Source organism: Mandrillus leucophaeus, unplaced genomic scaffold (assembly GCF_000951045.1).
Source record: "Mandrillus leucophaeus isolate KB7577 unplaced genomic scaffold, Mleu.le_1.0 Scaffold771, whole genome shotgun sequence".
Classification (NCBI taxonomy): Eukaryota; Metazoa; Chordata; class Mammalia; order Primates; family Cercopithecidae; genus Mandrillus; species Mandrillus leucophaeus.
In genome coordinates, this window is record NW_012108375.1 from 1,422,966 (window position 1) to 1,445,339 (window position 22,374).

At 34.3% G+C, this 22,374-nt stretch overlaps 1 protein-coding gene across 2 annotated transcripts in view; it reads right to left on the reverse strand.

The window, feature by feature from the left end:
• CWC27 (CWC27 spliceosome-associated protein homolog (S. cerevisiae)) overlaps positions 1 to 22,374 on the reverse strand; it is a 280,660-nt gene that overhangs the window by 252,243 nt on the left and 6,043 nt on the right. For both annotated transcript variants that reach the window (XM_011966763.1, XM_011966762.1), the window contains exons 3-7: positions 15,089 to 15,201; positions 13,157 to 13,300; positions 11,549 to 11,647; positions 10,507 to 10,610; positions 8,116 to 8,185 (exon numbers count right to left, since the gene is read on the reverse strand). In XM_011966763.1, the coding sequence (XP_011822153.1) occupies positions 8,116 to 8,185; positions 10,507 to 10,610; positions 11,549 to 11,647; positions 13,157 to 13,300; positions 15,089 to 15,201 (530 nt within the window). The remainder of the gene's footprint in view (positions 1 to 8,115; positions 8,186 to 10,506; positions 10,611 to 11,548; positions 11,648 to 13,156; positions 13,301 to 15,088; positions 15,202 to 22,374) is intronic.

Below are 22,374 nucleotides of genomic sequence, written 5' to 3' on the forward strand. Positions count from 1 at the left end.
AGGAAAGAAGTGAGGGAGGGAGGGAGGGAGGAAGGAAGGAAGGGAGGGAGGGAGGGAGAGAGGAAAAGAGGGAGGGAGGAAAAAGAGGGAGGGAGGGAGTAGGAAGGTACACAGGAGCAACACTGGCCAAGAAGCTGGAAGGTCTGGGGCTCAGTCTCTAACTCTGTGTGGATAATTTTATGAGTCAACTTGGCTAGGCAATGGTGCCCAACCGTTTAGTGAAACACCAGTCTAGATGTTGCTATGAAAACATTTTTCAGATAAGATTAGTGTTTAGGCCGGGCGCGGTGGCTCACGCCTGTAATCCCAGCACTTTGGGAGGCTGAGACGGGCGGATCACGAGGTCAGGAGATCGAGACCATCCTGGCTAACAAGGTGAAACCCGGTCTCTACTAAAAATACAAAAAATTAGATAGGCATGGTGGCGGCGCCTGTAGTCCCAGCTACTCGGGAGGCTGAGGCAGGAGAATGGCGTGAACCCGGGAGGCGGAGCTTGCAGTGAGCTGAGATCCGGCCACTGCACTCCAGCCTGGGCGACAGAGCAAGACCCCGTCTCAAAAAAAAAAAAAAAGATTAGCGTTTAGATTAGTAGGCTTTGAGAAGGCAGATTACACTCCACAATGTGGGTGGGCACCATCTAAACAGTTGAAGGCCTTAAGAGCAAAAACTGAGGTTTCCCAAGGAAGAAACAATTTTGCCTCAAGACTGTCACAAAGAAACCCTGCCTGAGTTTCCAGCCTGTGTATTTTGGACTTATCAACTATTCCCTGAGGCTCCAGACTGCTTGCCTACTCTGCATATTTTGGAATTGCCAGCTCCCACAATTGCAAGAGCCAATTCCTATAAATAAAGAGATAAAGTGATAGATTAATAGATAAAAGGATCTAGTTTATTCTCAGTCTCTCTCTCTCACATCCTATTGGCTGCTTCTGTTTCTCTGTAGAACCCTGACAAATACACTATGAGACCTTCAGCACAGAACCAGAAAAACTTACTAGTTAAAAAAGGGATTGTAGGGGCCACAATCTTTTCTCCCAGGCAATGCGGGAATCTCCTTGACATCACTGCTGACTGGTCAACCATGTCTCAACACCACAAATGAACTTATTAGTACACACACACGCGCGCGCGCACACACACACACACATTTCTGTTTAAATGGCTTCTATTATTAGGAAATTCTCTGATTGGAGAGAAAAAAAAAATTCATGTATATTTTCCAACCATCCAACCAACTCTACCTTCTACTTCTATAACTACAGATAAGGCCTGTTATTAGGCATACTATATAGAGTAGTTTAGACATTCATTAGACAGAATAATGGCCCCCTAAGATGTCCATGTCCTAATCCCTCAGAACCTATGAACATATCACCTTGAATGGCAAAAGAGACTTTGCATATAAATGAAAGATTTTGAGGTGGGGACATTATTCCGGATTATCAAGATGGGTCCAAATGTAATTACAAGAGTCCTTACAAGTGAAAAAGGGAGGCAATAGAGTTAAATTTAGAGTGATGTGGCACGGGAAAGACTTTACCAGTTATTACTGGCTTTGAAGATAGAAGAAGGGGCATGCCAAAGAATACAGGCAGTCTCTAGAGGTTGAAAAAGGCAAGGGAATAGATTCTCCCCAGAGACTCCAGAAAGAAGGCCCTGCAAACGCCTTGGTATTTAGCCCAGTTAAACCTATTGCAGACTTCTGACCTACAGAAATATATGATACTAAATTTGCTTTGCTTAAAGCCACTAAATTTACGGCAATTTGTTAAAACAGCAATATGAAATTAATAAAATGTTAATACCTTTGTAAAATTAGCTAAGTCTACACAACTAGAAAGATAAGCAAATTAAAGTTGAATACAATTTGATGAGGCAGAAACATTTTACACATCACACTGTTTAACATTTCTGACCTCCTCTTTGTAAGTAGCCTAGCAGCCATTCTCCATGCCATGGCCACCTTCCAAGTTTTTTGGGAAAATTTAATTTCATAAAATAAACTAGAATAGGACAAAACATCCTTACTTTAATCTCAAAAGTGGCGAAACTGTCTACCAAGATAACTTTTTCAGGGTGAGGAAAAAGCCCTTTTATAACTCTGGATTTGAAGTAAAAATGTTACTATGTCTTGTAGGGAAAGAAATGCTCTGTGTTTCACTTTGAATGTGGCACAATTTGATCACTGAACAAAAATCTAGCTATTTGAGATACTTTTAAAATGGGCCTGTTGTATAACTTATCTCATAAAAACTAGTTATCTTGATTGTAAGCTTTAACTTGAAAAATATTGCCTGACATTTATATTTAAGTTATATGTAAAGATTCATGAATAAATTTTAAACCAATACAGACATTCGAATAAAAGCATTGTTTAAGAAAGCAATATGAAGGGAGCAATATTCCAGATAAAAATATTTCAAATATTTGAAGTCTAGGATCATATTTTCACTTAGTTTTATTTCTCTAAATTATTATTATATCCAGTTCCTCACTGTATTCCCTATGTGAGGTGGTTTTTGGCATCATCCCCGTTCTCCCCACTGCCTTCCCTTTCTCTGGATGCATCTAGTTTGTCAAGATCTTCCTTAAATAGTTCAGAACTGGACAAAATGTTGCAAATATGATCTAAACAATGCAGAGAATGTTAAATTCCTTACTCCAGAGATCTTACTCTTAGTAATTCAACTAGGACTTACAGGCTATTATGTCATACCTATTCAGCTGATTTTATTGAACTCAAGTACAGAATTTACATGTACTCCTATTACATTTCAACTTACTAGTTCAAATAGGCATGGGTTGACAACAAAGCACCCTTTGGGCAGAAGTATTCAATTAGCTATAAATCTATCTGACTGTACTATCTCCCAGATCACATTTCTTCATGTTGTCCAAAAGAATATAAAGAGAGAGTCTGACAATGTGCTTTTCTGAACTCAAGATATGATTATTATGGCATCCCCCTATCATGCAATCCTATCAAAAAGGAAATGAAGTCAGTCTGGCAAGTCACTTAACCAGAGGCTCAGTTTCCTCATCTATAAAGAAAGGAAGTTGGACAAAATCCCTTTGAGCTATAAAATTCTATGATTCTAAGAGATTTTATCAGGCATTAGAAAGATACTGAAATAAATAATGAAGGAAAGCTAACCCATGTGGGAGAGGCACCTTGTCATGAATAAGTGAGTGGGGTGAAGGGGTGCCTGTAATCCCACACTGATAATCCATAAACCAGAGAGGACTCTATTTTATTTCTCCTTTCACATAAAGTAAAGCCTCAATTCAGACTTCACCAATTATTAACTCGTGATCGGGCAGAAGAGTTCTGGAATAAAGATTAATACTGTGCAGTCACTGAAAAAAGAAACTTGATAACCAAATGAAGAATGAAACAATTATTTTTAAGCCTTTTAGAAATATTTAATTTCATGCAACCACTGAAACTGCAAATTATTCTTAGCCATCAGAACAGACAGTTATTTGGCTTTGGCTCTAGTCATTTCATACACTTAAAAATAGTAAAGCTAAATTTTGAAGAAATATATTCTATTAGCCACCGTTTTCCAACATTCAGGCTAGTCTTCCTTCTTCTTACTAAGGTATTTAACAGTGATGGTAGTGTAAAAAACTGTATATAAGCAAAATAAACAAAAATACACTTCTACTTGGATTCTCTCCAGAATTTATCTCATATAATCAAAAACAATTTCCCTTTCTCTAAGCCAGTGAATTCCAACAGTATTGTTCTTGTTACTCTATTTTCTCCAACTAAACTTACCTACTTGTCCATTACATAAAGCAGACAAAAAAGTTAAATTCTGTAGATTTTAACTTTTTAAATTCTGCGGTGTGCCAAGATGCAATCGTATGTGAAGAATGGGTTGTTGGTGGGTAATAATGAGGCTGGGCTGCACAAGCCACTGGACTCTATGGGAATGCTCATGAAGGTCACTAGACCAATTGTGTCAAGATTATGGCTTCCTACCCAAAAAGGCTGAGCTGATAATGAAATTTCTCACCAGCCCTCTAGATTGGGCATAAGTGTATAAGATTCTACATAATAGTTATGATCATATTAGAGAAATCTTATATTCTTTAGTTATCTGAGATTAAAATACCAGTTATAATGTATAGTATATTGTTCTATTTTAAGGCATTTGACTTTCAAAGACATTTTTCAATATTGTACAATAAATCAAAATTAAAACTATATCCTTATAACAGTAAGTAGGACATACTATTTTCATGTTCAGAAAGGAAAATTGAGGATCAGAAAGGCTAAGTTATCAAGGCTTACAGGGTGTCAGGGGAAATTAAAGTTTTAATATGAATTTGTAAGATCCCAAATCCATGTTATTTCTACTCTAGCACACTGCCACTCAAAGATGGCACAGACTCTATCTGCAACAAGCTCACAGCCTAGAACTCTACACAATTAATAAGTTATAAAGTAAAGGGTATAATGTTGGACTAGTGTATAATGCAAACATAGTCATATGCTTCTTCTGTAATAAAGCAAAAAAGATGTGTTTAAAAGGAAAATGTAAAGTATCACAAGAAAGGCAAAAGTTGGGTAAAAAAAAGAAGATTTTTAAAAGCTGTAAAAGACATTTAGAAAAGATGGCATTTCAGGTGTTGAAAACAAATATGACTTTGATATCCAGAGGTGGGATGGGACCTTTCAGGTGGGAAAAAGAACATGAACAAAAGGCACAAAAAATGGAAATGATAAGGCATACATATAGAGCAGCAAATCATTCAGATCTGCTAAAGTAGTGTTTCCTACATTTCCTTGGTATGAATTCCTCTGGAATTCATTAAAAGCACAGCTTCCCAGTCCCCTCACTTGGAAATTCTAATTCAGTGGGTCTGAGATAAGGCCTAGGATTCTTAATTTTTAAAAAGTATGTCAAGTGATTTTTATCACCAGGAAAGTTTAACAAGTACTAGTTGAAAGAGCAGAATTGGTGAAGAAGAGTCATGAAAGTTGAATCTTGAAATAATAGGACAAGAGATTCGGCCTTATTTATATAGTAAACAGACAGTAAAAATAACATTTTAAGCTTCAGGAAGGCTGCTCTGGTAGTGGAAGGAATAGGAGAAGGGAGATGGGAGACCAGTCTATAGACTACCATACCAGTCCAGTCTAGAGATACTGAAGGCTGAACAAGGGTAGTAGCAACAATAAATTAAAAGGAAAAAATAGATTTGAGATACAGATACATCTTGGATAAAAAATTGCTAGGACAGCACAATGAAAAAATATGTGAAAAAATCACAACGGAATCTAAAGTCCTTCTTTGGAAGATATTGACACCAGGGAATACGAAATCACAAAATAAGAAGTTTGAGAAGAAAAAGATAGTGAGTTAAGACTTGGCCAGGGCTTGAGAAACTAGTGTCCAATAAACAGCTGGAGAAAAAAAGAGTAAACCAGCCTAGAGATATAGACGTGAGGGTCAGATACAAGCATTTGATGATAACTTTATTACAAAGCACCCCCTGTGTGAAAGAGCCAGATGAGAAAACTATGATGACACAATACTAAGATAATAATACTCCTTTGATAATGAACGGTATTTGGGTTGTAATTTTTTTGGCAGAGAGAAAAGATTTTACTCAGTCCTTCTAAAAGTGTTTAGTGTTTTTCAGGTTTAAGAAAGAAAATAAAGAGCAAGACAGCACTATCTGTGGTGGTATCCTTGCACATTTCAATCTGAAATGCAGATTGCTTTTGGAGTATAAGTCCACAATATTCAGTATAATTTAAACATCGTTTTCTACTTTGCACAGTAGAAAACAGCAGAAGGAACATAATCTTTGAACATTTAATACATGCTGCTGTTACAAATAGAAAAAAATCATAGTAATTTCCTAGTCAAGTCTATCTCAAAGTAATTGTGAACAAAACTTACTTTAGACTAGAAATTTAGTTTCAACAAAAAAAGCTGGCAGAAAAACTTTCTCCTGCCCTTGCTCTCTAAGGCTGCTCAACCTACTATCTAGGACCCTATGGGATTTAGGGAAGGACAATGGGCCAACTGCCTTCCCCAGCTGCCTTCTACCCTAGAATGCTATGCTACCAGTGAAATATCTCACCAACCTTTGAGATGTCTTGGGCTTGAAGGAGACAGCGTCTACAGCATTCATAATCATATGAGGGATTAACTAGCTAAAAAAAACCTCAGTTCAAAATTCTGATTCTACCACCTCTTAACTGCATGATTGTGGACGAGTGATTTAATCCTCTCTGAGTTTCACTTTCTTTATTCCACAAAATAAGGAAAATAATATCTGTATTGCATGGTTGTTATAGGGATTACATAAAATAAATAGTATAGTTAGCAGATAAGAAAATAAATTACTGTACTGCAGTATGATAAATGCTTTGATGGGAATAGACAGATTATCATGGAAAGAAGTACCTAGCTTAGCCTGGGTGGGAGTTCAGTGGCAGGGAGAGGTAGAAGTAGTAGAAGGTGATAGTAGAGCTAAATCTTAAAGGAAAAACACTTTAAGGAGAGAGCACACTCCCAGCAAAAGGAAAAACAAGGGTGGGGGAGCTGTGAAGAAGGTAGGGTATGCAAAGAAACCTGACATCTTTAGAAAACATCAATGAAAAGGAACCCTGACAATTTCCAGATCTAACATTCATGCTTTTGTCCATTCACAAACATAACCACAGAATCATGACACATAGTAAATCATTTTGATGAGGCATAAATTTGAATCATGAACAATGCAAGACTAGTAGTGCACTGACATCTAAAGAAGATGACTCTTCGGATATTCAGGTGACAGTGATTGGTGACATTAAGGAATTGGGAAATGAAGCTTTTGTAAAAAAATGAATTCAGTTTTGACATCTAAAGTAGAGACGTTTCCTAAAGCAGCTCTGAACAAGGGAAAAGAGCGCAGGAGAAATATTTGGCCTTATCTCCCAGAGTTTAGAATGTTGGTGTATAGGTAAGTGGAAATTGAATCCATCCCATCAAATACATCACTCAAGGATACAATAAAAAGCAACAAAAAATTATGACCAAAACATTTCATATACGCACCCATTTTAATTACATTTTAACACAAGGGGTATTAAGTAGAATGCTTACTAAGCGTCCAACATTAGCCTACAAAAACCATGCTCACTAATAAGGGAATATGTGGATAAAGAAGTAAAAATAATAATAATAATATGCTTTTAATTCAATGTTATTGTTAGAGTTGGTAAGAAATAGATAATTATGTTAAGCAAGTAAGGCTCATGGGTTATAAAGTTTTAATTACAACAATAAAGACTATGAACCTAATCCTTTAGGTCTCAGTATTCACTAATTTTCAAAAAAGAAAGTCATATCAGAACCTTTAGGAGTAGAAACCCTTGAAGATAGTTTTCTTGTAGTATACATATCAGAATTACTGCTCTAAACAATGGCAAGACACTGTGTTTCAGTAATGAGTATTATGATGCAAGCAATATTCAAGAAAACCACATGTAAAGGCCTACAGGAAGGACTAGCAGAATAAAAAGGCCAGGAAGTGCTACATAATTCAAGGACATGGATTTAATAGTTACAAAGACCTGGGTTCATTTCCCTGCTGTAGCTACTTATTGGTTATGTTACCTTGAGCATATTATAAACTATAGCTGAATTTATTCATGAGTAAAATGAGGGTAATAATACCACTGATCTCAAAGGGCTGTGATGAGAATGAAATAAACAAAATATATATAAATAACATTAAAATGAATATAAGAGTTTTGGAATGAGACTGTTTATAACAGTAATGATAATAATCATTATCATCTATCATACTACCTGAATAAACAGCAGTTAGGATCTGAATCATAAAGTCTGACCATTCAAAAAACTGCAAGTCTAGTTCAAACTGACTTTTAAAAAATGCCAACATTAAACATAAATGAACACTACAATTTTATATGGATAATCTCAAAAGTTGCAAATATTACTGACCACAAATCAATTTACAAATCCAATGAACACTTACTGAGCCTGCCTCATGTAAAACCTGCTGTGCCAGACATAGCAGGAGATACAATAGTAAGATATAGACCCTAATCTCTTTTATAAGTTAGAACAAATTAAAGATTACCTGACTAACTCGATTTACTTCCTCCTCTTCTTCCTCAGCTTCCTCTCCAAATGAAAGTAAACTAAAATTTCTAGTCCAAAAAAAAGAAAGAAAAAAATAGAAAGAAAAAGTCAAATCAAACTTATAAATACCTTATTTTCAGAGCAAGAAAACAGAATTTACAAGAAGAAATACATTCTGACTGTTGTAAAAAAGACCATATTACTCAGTATTCAGCAGAAGTATTTTAATGATCTATATTTTCAGTATGTTAAGGCTTTTGCCTCACAGCACCATGTTTCCCATATCATACTAACTTTTAATGACCAAAATCCCTCCTGAGCTAAGGGATCCCTTCTGTACTGAGTCAAGCATGACAGAAATAATTAAGCTTTTTATATTTATCAAACTGGTAGCAAAATGGGGGTTTCTGAAAAACTAATAAGTATATATCCCTGAGTGCTACAAATGGGAAGCAATTAATCTAGTATTGGGCAAAATATTTTTTAATATTTTAAAATTAATATGTATACAAAATTGTCAGACAAAAAAAAATATGAGCAATAAACAACTAAAATAGCCCACAAGGAGAAAAAACTACATTTGTCTCCTCTGATTCATCAAACAAAAGTAATCTCAAGTAAGATAAATAATAAGTTACTAAAACTCTCTCTCAAATAGAAAAATTAAAGATATGGCAGCAAAACAGATTTTTTTTTCCCCAAAACCTAGAAGCAAGCAATGACCAACATATCATCCCTAACATATTTGCTGGAAACAAAAACAAAGCAAAACACACCAAAAAAAAACGACTTTAGAGTTTATTGTTAAGATAAATCATAGCGATGACATACTGTATGTGAATATAGTGACAGTGACCTTTCATCCAGAGATAGACTAATCAAAATAAGCTGATCAAAGAAATTTTAAAAATCAAATAAATATTTCCAATAAGCAGTCATTTTGCCACAAGGAATTAACTGCTTATTAAAGTGTCTGGTCATATCTGACAGTTTATAAAACAATTTAACTTTGTATTTGTAGGATGTCAACGAAAAAGGCTAATAGGTATTGAATGCCTATACTACTGGGTGTTTTAACATACCCCTTCTCATGTAATCCTCATAACAACCAGAAGTTGAACTTATTCTAATCTCCATTTTATAGGAAGAGGTAACTGAAGCTTAGAAATTTGAATCCACTTTGCTTTTCATTAACTAGGTTTGGCAGGATTATATCTAGAATTGATCAAATCTAATAATTATAGATACAATAAAATCCCTAATAAGGATCCTACAGTTCAGTAAAAGAATACGTTGAAATCTAACTCTGCAGTATATACAGACAGTATTAATAATGTAGAATATTGTCCAAAATAATGAAATTTATTTTTATTCCTATTCTTTGGAAAATTATCTTCTGGAAATAAACCAGAATACTGAATGAAACAGCTTTATATTTTAAAATGTTTACGATAAGATTATTTTTAATGGCACCAAAAAAGGATTGAAAAGTTAAATACAAGTTAAATTGCATAATGCAATCATGCAGTCATTAAAAATATTCTTTATACTTTTCTCTACTTTCTATTTATACTGAGTGAGCATATATTAATTTTAAAATAAGCAACAAACAAAAGTTTCTCAACAAATCATTTATATAAATAATTGTTACAGGGATCATAAAATATGTATATATTTATTAACACAGATTTCATATGAACAACTGAGATGACATGTTTGTAGCTTAAGTTTAAGATATACTGCACCTGAATACAAGAGTTGCTCATTTAGGAAAACAAACAAACAAAAACCACACTAATATGGGTTGGGCTCTGTGTCCCCATCCAAATCTTATCTCGAGTAATTCCCATAATCCTGACGTGTTTTATGGGAGGGACCTTGGTGGGTGGTGATTGGATTATGGGGTGGTGTCCCCAAAGCTGTTCTCATGATACTGAGTGAGTTCCCATAAGATCTGATGGTTTTACAAGTGTTTGACAGTTCCTCCTTCACACTTGCTCTCTCTCCTGCTGCCTTGTGAAGAAGGCGCCTGCTTCGCCTTCCTCCACGATTGAAGTTTTCTGAGGCCTCGCTAGCCATGCGGAACTGTGAGTCAATTAAACCTGTTTCCTTTGTAAATTACCCAGTCTCAGGTATATCTTTACAGCAGTGTGAAAACTGACTAATACAACCAACACACTCATAATTCCAATATCTCTCAGTCTCAGGCATGTCTTTATAGCAGTGTAAAAATGAACGAATACAACCACACACTCATAATTCCAATATCTCTCTGGTTCAAGCTGGCCTCTGCTTTGCTAGTAAACAATTACTATAAAAGGAAATAAAGTAAATTAAATGAATGAGTGTCATTTTTCAAGCTGAAGAAAAATCTCTCCACTATGATTACTTTGTGCCTTTGGGTTTCAATTTCTTTACTTCCTCCTCTGGTTTCTCTTTTTTCGGCCTTTTAATTTCCCTTGGAATGATGTCATCAAAAGGATTAAACAAAACCTATGAAAAAAATATTTTGAAAACATTATTCCATTTTTAACATTTCACAAAAAATTAAACCCAGTATGTAATGCCATTGGTATAGTGTCTATATTTTTTCCAACACAAACATTATTAGTATAGTGATATATATTTACTACACAACATGCTTCCACTTACACGGCCTCATTGGTTTCTCTCAATAATCCTATGTGCTATCAACTAAGGGATATTTTATCCCCATTTTACAAAAGGGAAAAATATTTAAGAAAATGTAAATGATACAGAGTAAGCAAGACCAACTCAGATGCTTTGATTCCAAATCAAGTATTCTTATTTTTGCTTCCTCAATGAAGGATCACTCTTTTTTTTTTTTTTTTGAGATGGAGTCTTGCTCTTTCGCTCAGGTTGGAGTGCAGTGGTGTGATCTCGGCTCACTGCAACCTCTGCCTCTCAGGTTCAAGTGATTATCCTGCCTCAGCCTCCCAAGTAGCTGGGACTACAGGCGCGTGCCACCATGTCCAGCCATTTTTTTGTATTTTTAGTAAACACAGGGTTTCACTGTGTTAGCCAGGATGGTCTCCATCTCCTGACCTCATGATCCACCCACCTCGGCCTCCCAAAGTGCTGGGATTATAGGCGTGAGTCACTGTGCCCAGCAGATCACTCTTAAATTACCTATGAAGTCACTTCTTTGGGCTAAATAAACCTAATTTCTTTAACTTTCTATTATGAGGTAAGCTTTTCAGTCATTGGATTATCAAAGTTTCATCTTTGAATTAAAATCTTTAATTTAAAAAATTATTAACTAGAAATTGTGCCCAAATAAATCAGAGATAAAATTTGAAGTGTGATGTTACTTAGTATAAAGCCTTCATCCAATAGTTTAAAAATACTAAGAATCAATTCCTCTTAAGTGACAATTCAAGTGCTGTATCTCGTAATAATCATGCTCCTACCTCACAGCTTCTTATTTTGTGTGGATTATGTGGTCTTTCTTCATCATCAATGTCTACTTCTGACAGTCGCAACATGTTATATACTGTATCCCCTGTAACCTATCAAATTAAAAATATAATATAATTGAAAATTATTGCACTCATCCTTTGAATTAAGAGAAAACCTTTGAAAGTATTTTTCAAATAATTAAAAGGAAATTTCATATGATTACATAAAATATATACATTTAATAATGTAAATAAAGCAACTTTATCTTAAAGGAGAAAAGCATGGATGGAGATCAATCCCTCAATAAGTGTTTTGGAAATTTCCAATATATATTTAATGTAAGTTTTTATTAACAATATAATGCCAAATAATCTCCTACTGAATGACAACTTTTCATTCAAAGATCATAAACAAATTTAAACTTTGGAATAGGATAAAATAAGCAAATAATAACAATAACAATGTCGTAAATGCTTTAGAGACATTATCTCATTTGATGCTCACAAACATCCTAAAAGTAGGAACTATCATTATCCTTCTACAGATAAGAAAAATGAGGCTTAAAGAAGCTATAGAACCAACAGTGATGGCCTTTCTAACTTCTAACTACGCTACACATTGTCTCTGATGTGTTAGTTATATAATCCCAATTGTAAAAACTGATGCAGAATGGCAACTTAAATCTCATTTTATTATACACTCTTATTTTTAAGAAATAAATGGAGGGAATCTATAAACATCAGACAGACTGTGTTGGAGTGTCTCAAAACAATGTGCCAATGCATATTTCTTAACCCATTGTTATTATTAATAAGTATTAACCAACAACATTGCAATATATGGTTTTAGTATGATTCCCTTCATTCAGTGTTTCTCAAGAGTTTTAAAACAACACCAAGATTTCCAATTGTACTGAATTTGTTTTTTTCCCTTTCATCATCACAAACTCTAGTTTTGCCCGGCATATGGGGAAACCATTCTTACTGAACCAGCAGAGGGCGCTGACATACTAGTGATGTCTAATATGCCTAAGACTTAAAACATATAGAAATATATTTATGAGAAGGGAGAAGAGTGAGAGAAGAAAACCTTCAGAATCCCTTTTTAAAGGGAATTGTTGAAAATTCTATAGAAAGGACATTCCCTAATATGACATTAAATGTGAGCAGGATTAAATAGGTACTGTGCAAAGTAATATTTACAGTAAGAAGTTTCAATGTCAACACAAATTCCACTTTAGACTTTAAAAAAGCCATCATTAAGAAACTAAACTTTAAACTACTAAATGTTATTACCTAAATGTGTTTCCAAAAATGTAAAATCAATACTGGCTAAGTGGCACATTATTAGCTCATACCATTACTATGGTTTTAAAGAAGACATACACTAAAGTCACAACTAATGAGTGAATTGAAAGATGCAAAAAAGAATTTAGCTGCTCCCTCATAGTGCACTATAATAGGAATATATTCCATCATTTTTGAAAAGAATAAACAAATCCTATGGAATGTTTTGATGAAGGTAACTCTTAGATAAGTTAATCATATGTATCTTAGAAGTCTAAGGAATAACATAAAACCAAAAACTGAACTGTAGGTTTAAAATCACTGGACACTAACCTTTCCAAAGATGGTATGCTTATTGTTAAGTTCATCCGCTCGACCCAGTGTGAAGAAAAACTGGCTGCCATTATCATGAGAACCAGCATTTGCCATGGCAACCAGGCCTCTCCGATTAAAACGCAACCGTGAATGAAATTCATCCTGAAATACAAAAAAGATCTAGTGAATGTCCTCAGTTATAAGACCCGTCATATGCAGTTATTCAACTTGACCCGCAAGGTCCCGTACAACTTCTAATAAAAAATGCAGACATTTTACTTAATTGATTTTTGAGCACTTACTATTCTTTCAATGTTATTAAACTTGAATTCACTAAACTGTATTTTCTAAAAATACTCATACAGAAATATACCCTATTTTATAGAAGGCTGCTTAGTTATACCCAAAGGAAGAGTACCCAAGGGGGAATGGATTTCTAATTTATTTCCCTATTCTCATCCCAAAGTCAGCCAAGCTTTTGAAATCTTCTCTTACTTCTCCCAGAACACTACCTTTGAGCTATTGCAGAGTCTTCAATTATTACTCCTTCCCATCTCATTCTAAATGTCATTAAACAATTGCTTTCTTCTTGTTTTTTAATTCAAATAATCTACTATTATTGTGTCATGTCATTTTACCATGTCTTTTTAAAGTCCTAAGTTGAATCTTCTCTGAAATGGCACTGATTCTATTTGCCAGTTTTCAAAAGAGCAGGAACAAGTCTTTCTAAGGTGGTTTTCTCACCACGATAGGGCTACTTAACAAATATATTAGTCTCTTAGTTAACAGAATTTCCTTCCAACCTGATATTGAAGTCATTTATAAATGTAGCTATGTTATATCATAAATGCTGTTCACAAAGGAGATTTTTTCCTTAATAAATAATTCTCAAGAGATCTGAACTCAATGGATCACAACTCTGTATACTGTATTCAAAATGACCTAATTGAAAAATGTAACAAGAAAACTGTATTACCTGAAAATAATGAAGCAAAAATCTCAAGTTAGGAAGGAATTGTCAAAAACAACTATTCTGTTACACTAAATAAAAGAATAAAAGAATGTTTCCGACTAGACGAAGTACCTAAAATCATGAGAAGTCTTACCATGGTAAAATATAAAACAGTCTAAAAGTGACATCTGAGACTTTTAAAATAACTATTCCAAATTTCTAAGGCCATTATCATCTGGAAATTAAAGCAAACAGTTCAAATATTTTCTTCAAGAATGACACAATGACTTGGTAAAAGATGAAAGGAAAATGCAGACAATCTATTCCATTAGTGTAAAAATGAATTTTTCAAAAACTCCCATATTTTAAGAGATACTGTTTACTCATTCAAAGAACATGATATCAGTGCCATCAAATTAATAACAAACACAACTTTTAGCTTTTACTTGAACTTGCTATTGTTCTTAATATCTTCACTATGACATTAACTCTTTTTCTTCTTAGATCTATGTTGGCAGATAAGAAATCACTGACCTATTCTTGATTAATGCATCTTTTACAGACAATTTATTTATTTATTTATTTTTTTGAGACAGAGTCTCACTTGGTCGCCCAGGCTAGAGCGCACTGGTGCGATCTCAGCTCACTGCAACCTCCACCTCCCAGGTTCAGGCAATTCTCCTGCCTCAGCCTCCTGAGTAGCTGGGATTACAGGTGTGTGCCACCATGCCTGGCTACTTTTTGTAATTTTAGTAGAGATGGGGTTTCACCATTGGCCAGGCTGGTCTCAAACTCCTGACCTCAAATGATCCGCCCCCCTTGGCTTCCCAAAGTGCTGGAATTACAGGCATGAGCTACTGCACCCAGCCTGATTTTTATATACTACTGTGAAATGTTTTTTCCTCTTGTGGAACACAATCATTTTCGATTAAGCAATCCAAACTGACTTGGAAATAATAACAACAAAAATAGTAATAAAAATAATAATTCAGTCTTACTTTGAATGGTGCTCCATAGATAGACTCTCCACCACTCCCTGTGCCAGTAGGATCTCCGCCTTGGACTATAAAACCAGGCACAACTCTATGAAAAATGGTATTGTCATAATAAGCTGAAAAAAAAAATAATTTATCAATGTCTAAAATTAATCATATCTACAGTTACCAAAATTAATACAGCTAGAGTCAAAAGATTTATTTTCCAGAACGTTAAATAGGCTCCCAAGCCAAAACCTTTTGTATCCTCCTTCTTATAAAATAGTTACTTCTCAAAACAGCACACATTTCTACAGAAACCATCATTGCTGACTTTTTGTTTTTATTTCTAGGATTCTCTCAAACTCTGGATTGGTTTTCAAAATAGAAATTAGAGAGTTCCAGCAGGAAGGAGCAGCAATTTTGTGCCCCAGGGGACATTTGTCAATTTCTGAAAATATTTTTCAGAAATGGGAGATACTATTGGCATCTAGTGAGTAGGGGGCAGGGATACTGCTAAACATCCTATACTGCAAAAGACAGTCCCCACAACAGAGAATTACCAGCCCAAAATGTCAACTGTGTGCAGACTGAGAAACCCCGGCAAAGATGAACACCTTATTTCCGATTGCTTCCTCTTTTCCTCACAGAAAATTAATTTATTAATATACAAACTCATAATACATCAAAATTACTTATTAGTTATAGGTCTGGAACCATCAATACACCCTCCTCAAGAAACTCTGAATAAACAAAACAAATAACACAATACATACTTGAGTCCAATTAGCTCAATTGTTTTGCTAAATGATTGAAATAAATTATTCATATTTATATGTAATTCAAAAATATACAATTGGAGTATATAATTTAGAACTCATAAATATACAGGACAGATTGTATATGACCTCCCATACTATATATTATCTGGAATCTAAAATCATTAGGGTACTTCATAGAAGAAAAGGAAGTTAACTTGGGAATGGCAGAAGCATGGCATCTCAGTGAGTCAAAGCATAAGTGAAAAATTGAGTGGGGAGCAGGAATTAGAGTTTGCCTGAATAAGAGAATTTACATTAAGAAGTAGCAATAATGGCCAACACGCATAAGAAAAGATGCTCAATATTATTAGCCATTAGAGAAATGCAAATCAAAACCACAATCAGATACTATTTCACACCCACTAGAATGGCTAACATCAAAAACCTTAAAAGAGTAAGTGTTGGTAAGGATGTGATGAAACTGGAACCCTTTTACATTGCTGGTGGGAATATAAAATAGTGTAAAAAGTTAAACACAGAATTAGCATGTAATCCAGCAATTATGCTTCTAGGTGTATGTGTATACAAGTAATATATATGTTTATATATTAATATATAGTTTTTAAGTGTAAATATACATAGTTCGCATAAACAATATATAATATATAAGTAATTATAATAGTAGTTATAAGTAATTTTGATATATATTGTTTGATATATAAACAATATATAATATACATATCACTGTGCACATGATCAGATTTGCTTTTATGAAATATCATATATTTATATATATTATTTCTATATATATCCAAAAGAATCAATTGTTTACATATACATCCAAATTATATATATGTATATATATCCAAAAGAGTTGAAAACAAGTACTCAAATACTCACACACAAATGTTCACAGCAGCACTAGTCACAAGAGCCAACAGGTGTAAACAATTCAAATGTCTATCAACGGATGAATGGATAAATAAAATGTGATATATACATATGATGGAATACGACTGTCACGAAAAGGAATGAAATACTGATATATGCTACAAAATGGATGAACTTCAAAAACATGCCAAGTGAAAGAACCCAAACACAGAGTCACATACTGTCTGACTCCATTTATAAGAAATATCTAGAATAGGTAAATCTGCAGAGATGGAAAATAGATTGGTGGTTGCTGGGGGCTGTGGGTGGAGAAGGGGTATATTATTCCATTCTCACACTGCTATGAAGAAATACTTGAGAATGGATAATTTATAAAGGAAAGAGGTTTAATTAACTGACAGTTCCACATTGGGCAGAGGCCTCAGGAAACTTACAATCATGGTGGATGGCAAAGGAGAAGCAGGCACTTTCTTCAGGTAGCGGGACGGAGTGAGTGCAAGCAGGGGAAATGTCAGATGCTTATAAAACCACCAGATCTTATGAGACTCACTCATTATCACAAGAACAGTAAGGGAGAAAATGCCCCTATGATCCAATCACTTCCACCTGGTCCTGCCCTAGACATGTGGGGATTATGGGGATTACAATTCAAGGTGAGATCTGGGTGGGGACACAGAGCTGAATCCTATCAAGGGGAGAATAGAGAATGACTGGGTTAATGGATACAGAGTTTTCTTTCGGGGTAATAAAGTGTTTTATAACTACACAGAGGTGCCAGCTGCACAATACAGTGAATGTACTAAATGACACTGAACTGTACACTTAAAATGGTTAGTTCTATGTTATATAAACTTCCCCACAGGTTTTTTAAAAAATCCTTTAGGTGGAAGGAAAGAAATTATTTTACATCACTGAAATTAGTTCTGTACTTACATTAGGTAAGCACAAGAGGAAAACATATGTAGTATGAAGTACTGAATAAACAAAAGCTTTTATTTTTGTTGTTGTAAAAACAAACAAAAAGCAAGTAGCAACAAAGCAGGTTGTGGTTGAACCAACTATTGAGTTAGGCAGACATGATTCAATCACATGCTTAGGGTTACAAAGCAGAAAGATGTAAAGAGCACAGTTCCCTAAAGATTTCACTGAGCTTCCCTAAAGATTTCACCAGATTTCTTGACATAGAGGATGATAAATGTCTTTATTATTTAAATCATTTTAAGTTGGGTCTTCTATTACCTGCAACTGAATATAACCTGAATATAACTCATTCAATAAAAAGTATTTATCAAGTATCTACTGTGGGCCAGGCATTTTACTGATACAATTACTGACATAATTTATAAAGTTTCTATTTTAGTGGCTTGGAGACACCCTCATAATTATTTATATTTGCAAAGCATAACTGGATGTACAATGCATATTTTAAAAAATATAATCTGTATTCTAACAACTGTATTTAGTACACAGTACGTAAGAAGAAGTAGAAAGGAAGACCAGCTGACTTTGCTTACTCCCTTCTCCCAGTGCAGGGCAGTTGGGCTGTATTTACAAGAGCTCCCTAGTGCAGACAAGTTCCCTCTGGTTACAAATACACACTATAAAAAGCAAAAGGTCTAAAAGTATCTCTCCTATATTCCTAGGTAACTGTTTAATGAGTTACACTAACACTGCATGTAGCAGTCAGGAGTTTGAATCTCGCCTTTTGCTAGCTATACAATCTTAAACTCCATTTTCTCATAAATCTAATAACATAAATTAAGGCACAGTGTCAATCTGAAGATTAAACAATGTGAAAGCAAACTACACATTTTTAAGTTCAACACAAATGTGAGGTCAAACTAATATCTTCACTCAGATGCTACAAATTCATATTCAAATTTGAGTATAAAATATACCCCAGTATATATCATATAATGAATATTCCTCTAGACCCACAATAAGCAGTCAACCAATACTTTTTGAGCACTGTGCACATGATCAGATTTGCATTTTCAAAACATCATTCAAATACCCAGGGTGAATATATTAGAAAGAGACATGACTGGAGAGAGAGGGGGAGTGAGAGAGAGAGAGAGAGAGAGAACGAAAGAGAGAGCACAAGTACATGCGACAGAGAGCCAGTTAGAGAATGCAAGCAAGCAACTACTGCCCTGAGAGTCATTACGTAACTATGGCTTATCTTGAGATACACAGACTCGAGAACTACTTTTGAAGCAAGATCCATAAGACCCACATATATGTTACCTGTGAGGGAAAAAGGGCAGGAAAGAGGTCTGTTTTACTTGTGTTTTCAAATTTTACAATTTTACCATTTTATTTCTTTTCTCCTATTTCCCATTAAGTGTTTCAGTGATGCTGACTTTTTATTTTAAGATTTTCTTTATGATTTTCCTAGTTATATTCCTGTTGGATGCATGAAATTATTATAATACCATATATAAATGAGTAAAAATTTTCTATACTCTCTACAGTATAACTTTGTATTCTAACATAGCTGGAATTTCCAATATCCACAAATCTTCCATATTTACCATTTCAACTTCTTTGTAATTTATTAGTAATCACTATTGAACTATGCATTTATAGTTGTATTTATAGTTTATAATACCCTATAATATATTTTGCTGCTTGCAATGTTTGCTTTTCTTAAATTTTTATGTATCATCACAAGTATTTTGAAAAAGTTTTATTATTTCATTATGCATGTTCATAATATGCTCCTGAATGTTCTCCACTATTGAAAAAAGATACCTATATGTATCTTAAATATGAAACAAAGTTCCTATTTGATTGCTGTCATTCTAGTATTTGTCACATAGTTTTTATTTCTGGCTACAATAATATATGGGCACTATCATATATTTTGAATAACTGCATTTCTTGCCCAAGTTCACAGAAGAATTTATATTTGCATTTTAAAGTAGTTATACGTATGGGGAGGGGGCAGGGGGGAGGGATTGCATTGGGAGTTATACCTGATGTAAAGGACGAGTTGATGGGTGCTGACGAGTTGATGGGTGCAGCACACCAACACGGCACAAGTATACATATGTAACAAACCTGCACGTTATGCACATGTACCCTAGAACTTAAAGTATAATAATAATAAAAGAAAAAAAAGAACAATAGATATTAATAAATATTCTCCCAGTCTTTTCCCAAAAATAAAAACAATAAAGTAGTTATACATTTCTTCTTCTAGAATCCTGTTTTGTGTTTATGTAAATATTAACCTTAATAATAACTTTTTATCTAACACTCATCCTGCGACCAGTCTGCACTACTTACTCCAGCCTCTCTGGTATTTTTTTTAAACAAGTATTTCAGTTTTGTAAAGAAATTTGTTTTAACTTGTAGCATATTTATGCTTATATTTGTCACTCTAAAGAATTAGTAAACTATTATTAAAGAATAAAAGATAACCAATAAAGTGTGGACCATGATGAGACAAGAATGATGTAAAATAAAGGTGAAGAGCATAATAGTTACACAATGTATTAAACATTTTGATTTTCTTATCCACTTCTCCCTCTGCTCCCCACTTGTCTATAAAACAAACATAAAATTATACTCCTTCTTCACACTGGAGGAACTAATGAAATTATCAAAGCGAATAAGCTTCCCTTTCATTTCTTTATATATTTTAGCACTATTTTTTAAATGATAATTTTTTTAAAGTTCTACTCATTTTAAATGTCCACCTAACTATGCTGCAAAGACCAAAAATCTAAGATTAAGTCTGTATAATGGTTTCGGTTTTGTAAAGGCTATAAACCATCCTTTGGCTATGAACATCATTTTAGTTGAGGGCCATATCTGAGACTGCGCTCTTACTTGTTCATATTTTTATTCATTTGCTTTTAAATTCCAGAAACCATGCTTTAAAAAAACTAATATGAGTGTTTCAAGATCTAGAAACATTACGACTCATCTAAATCATAGAAGCAAAGAACTAAAATGGGGTTTTCTGGATTATATTTTTGAAACCTTGACTTAACTCATTTAGGAATATCTTTGCTTAAATCAGTCTTCTTAGGCTGCATGTTAGCCTTTCCAATAATAATTCTATCTCTATTCAATTAAGAGGATTGGTGAATTTGATTAAGAGAATTATTCTGGTTATTTTTTAAATTATTTTTCTATTCTTTCTTCTTTCTCCTCGCATTATTACAAATAGGTGAATAATTGTTTGTTTTAATAATTGAGTTTCATTATCACCCAGTTGAAGAACCTCATTTCTTCTTCACAGTCACATTGTATCCAGATGTTTTCTGCTTCTTCCATTCACCTGGTCATGGATTGCAATTTACCATTCATTCTTTCTAATGTTTTTGTAATTTCACTCTCCTTCTGTAAAACTTGAGCTTTTGAATCTTCAAAACTTCTTACCAGAAACAAGTCTGACTTTGCCATGTCTCTTGTGTTTCTCAACTTGGTTAACAGATATTTGAGGCCTCTCTGACTGAACTACCTGCCTGACTCTATTTCCTTCCTGCCTGCCATAGCAATTATTAATAATGGTCTTTGCAGATGTCCTTTCATTCTCTCTCTCTCTTTCTCTCTCCACCCCTCCCCACCTCTCTCTTTTGGAGGGGGGTTGGTATCTGGGCATTTTTCATTTCTTAAATCTTCACCTGGTAATTATGTTTATCTGACTATTTAGAGAGCTCTCATCATACCATACTACTGGATTCTCTTTCACACCTTGCTTCTGGCCCAAAATGCTGTTTTCTGATACCTCGAATAAAACTGTCTCTAAAAATCAAATATAACTTAGAAGAACAAAGACTTGCCACCACTGGAGATATTCCAAACCATATGCAATGTATTCTAGAAGCCAACAAAAAGCTCTAAAAATGGAAGGTTTAGTTCCCTAAGAGAATACTCTGAAGGGAAAAACACTTAAGTGGATGTATAATTCTGCAGCATTTTAAAAAAAGAAAAATAGTTACTTTATTACTCAAATCTAAAAAAACTAGAGATAGTGATAATATCACTGGATGCTAGCTGGAAGGCTGTGTGGAGAAACTAGAATTCTGAACATTTAAAAATGGGTAGACTTAAAAGTAAAAAAGGGAAGAAAAAGCATATCAATAAAAGGGGAATTAGTATGAGGATATGTATGAAAGTGGAAACAGAAAGGAAATGCTTAGGAAATAATATTCAACTAAAACCATGTGGTTAGTACAATGAGATAAAAAGTTGGATAGCTAGGAAGCCAAGCTGCCTGAGGATTGAAATAGCATATGAACAAGTAAGAGAGAAAAGAAATTAAAGATGAAAGACAGGAAGGGGAGCAGGCAAGAGGCAATTACAGTCATACAGGTGAAAGGCAGACTCGGGAAGAAATTGGTAAATTTGGTTTTACACTGGTTTTGTTATAGCTAACAATGGAAGACTCCAGTTGAAAAGTCCACCAGGCAATTAGATATGAATATTAGTACTAGGAAGAGAAGAAATGACTGAAGTTCTAAATGTGGTAGTCATTTGGATTGAAGTAACAACTAGAGAGTGATGATGACAGAGAACTAGAGGCAATCTTGGGGAATACCCAAATTTAGAGAATGAAAGAAAGAAGTGTAAGATAGCAAAGAAGACCAAAGAGGATCACAGTATTATTTGTTGAGATAAATTGCTCTGTTAAAAGTATTCAAA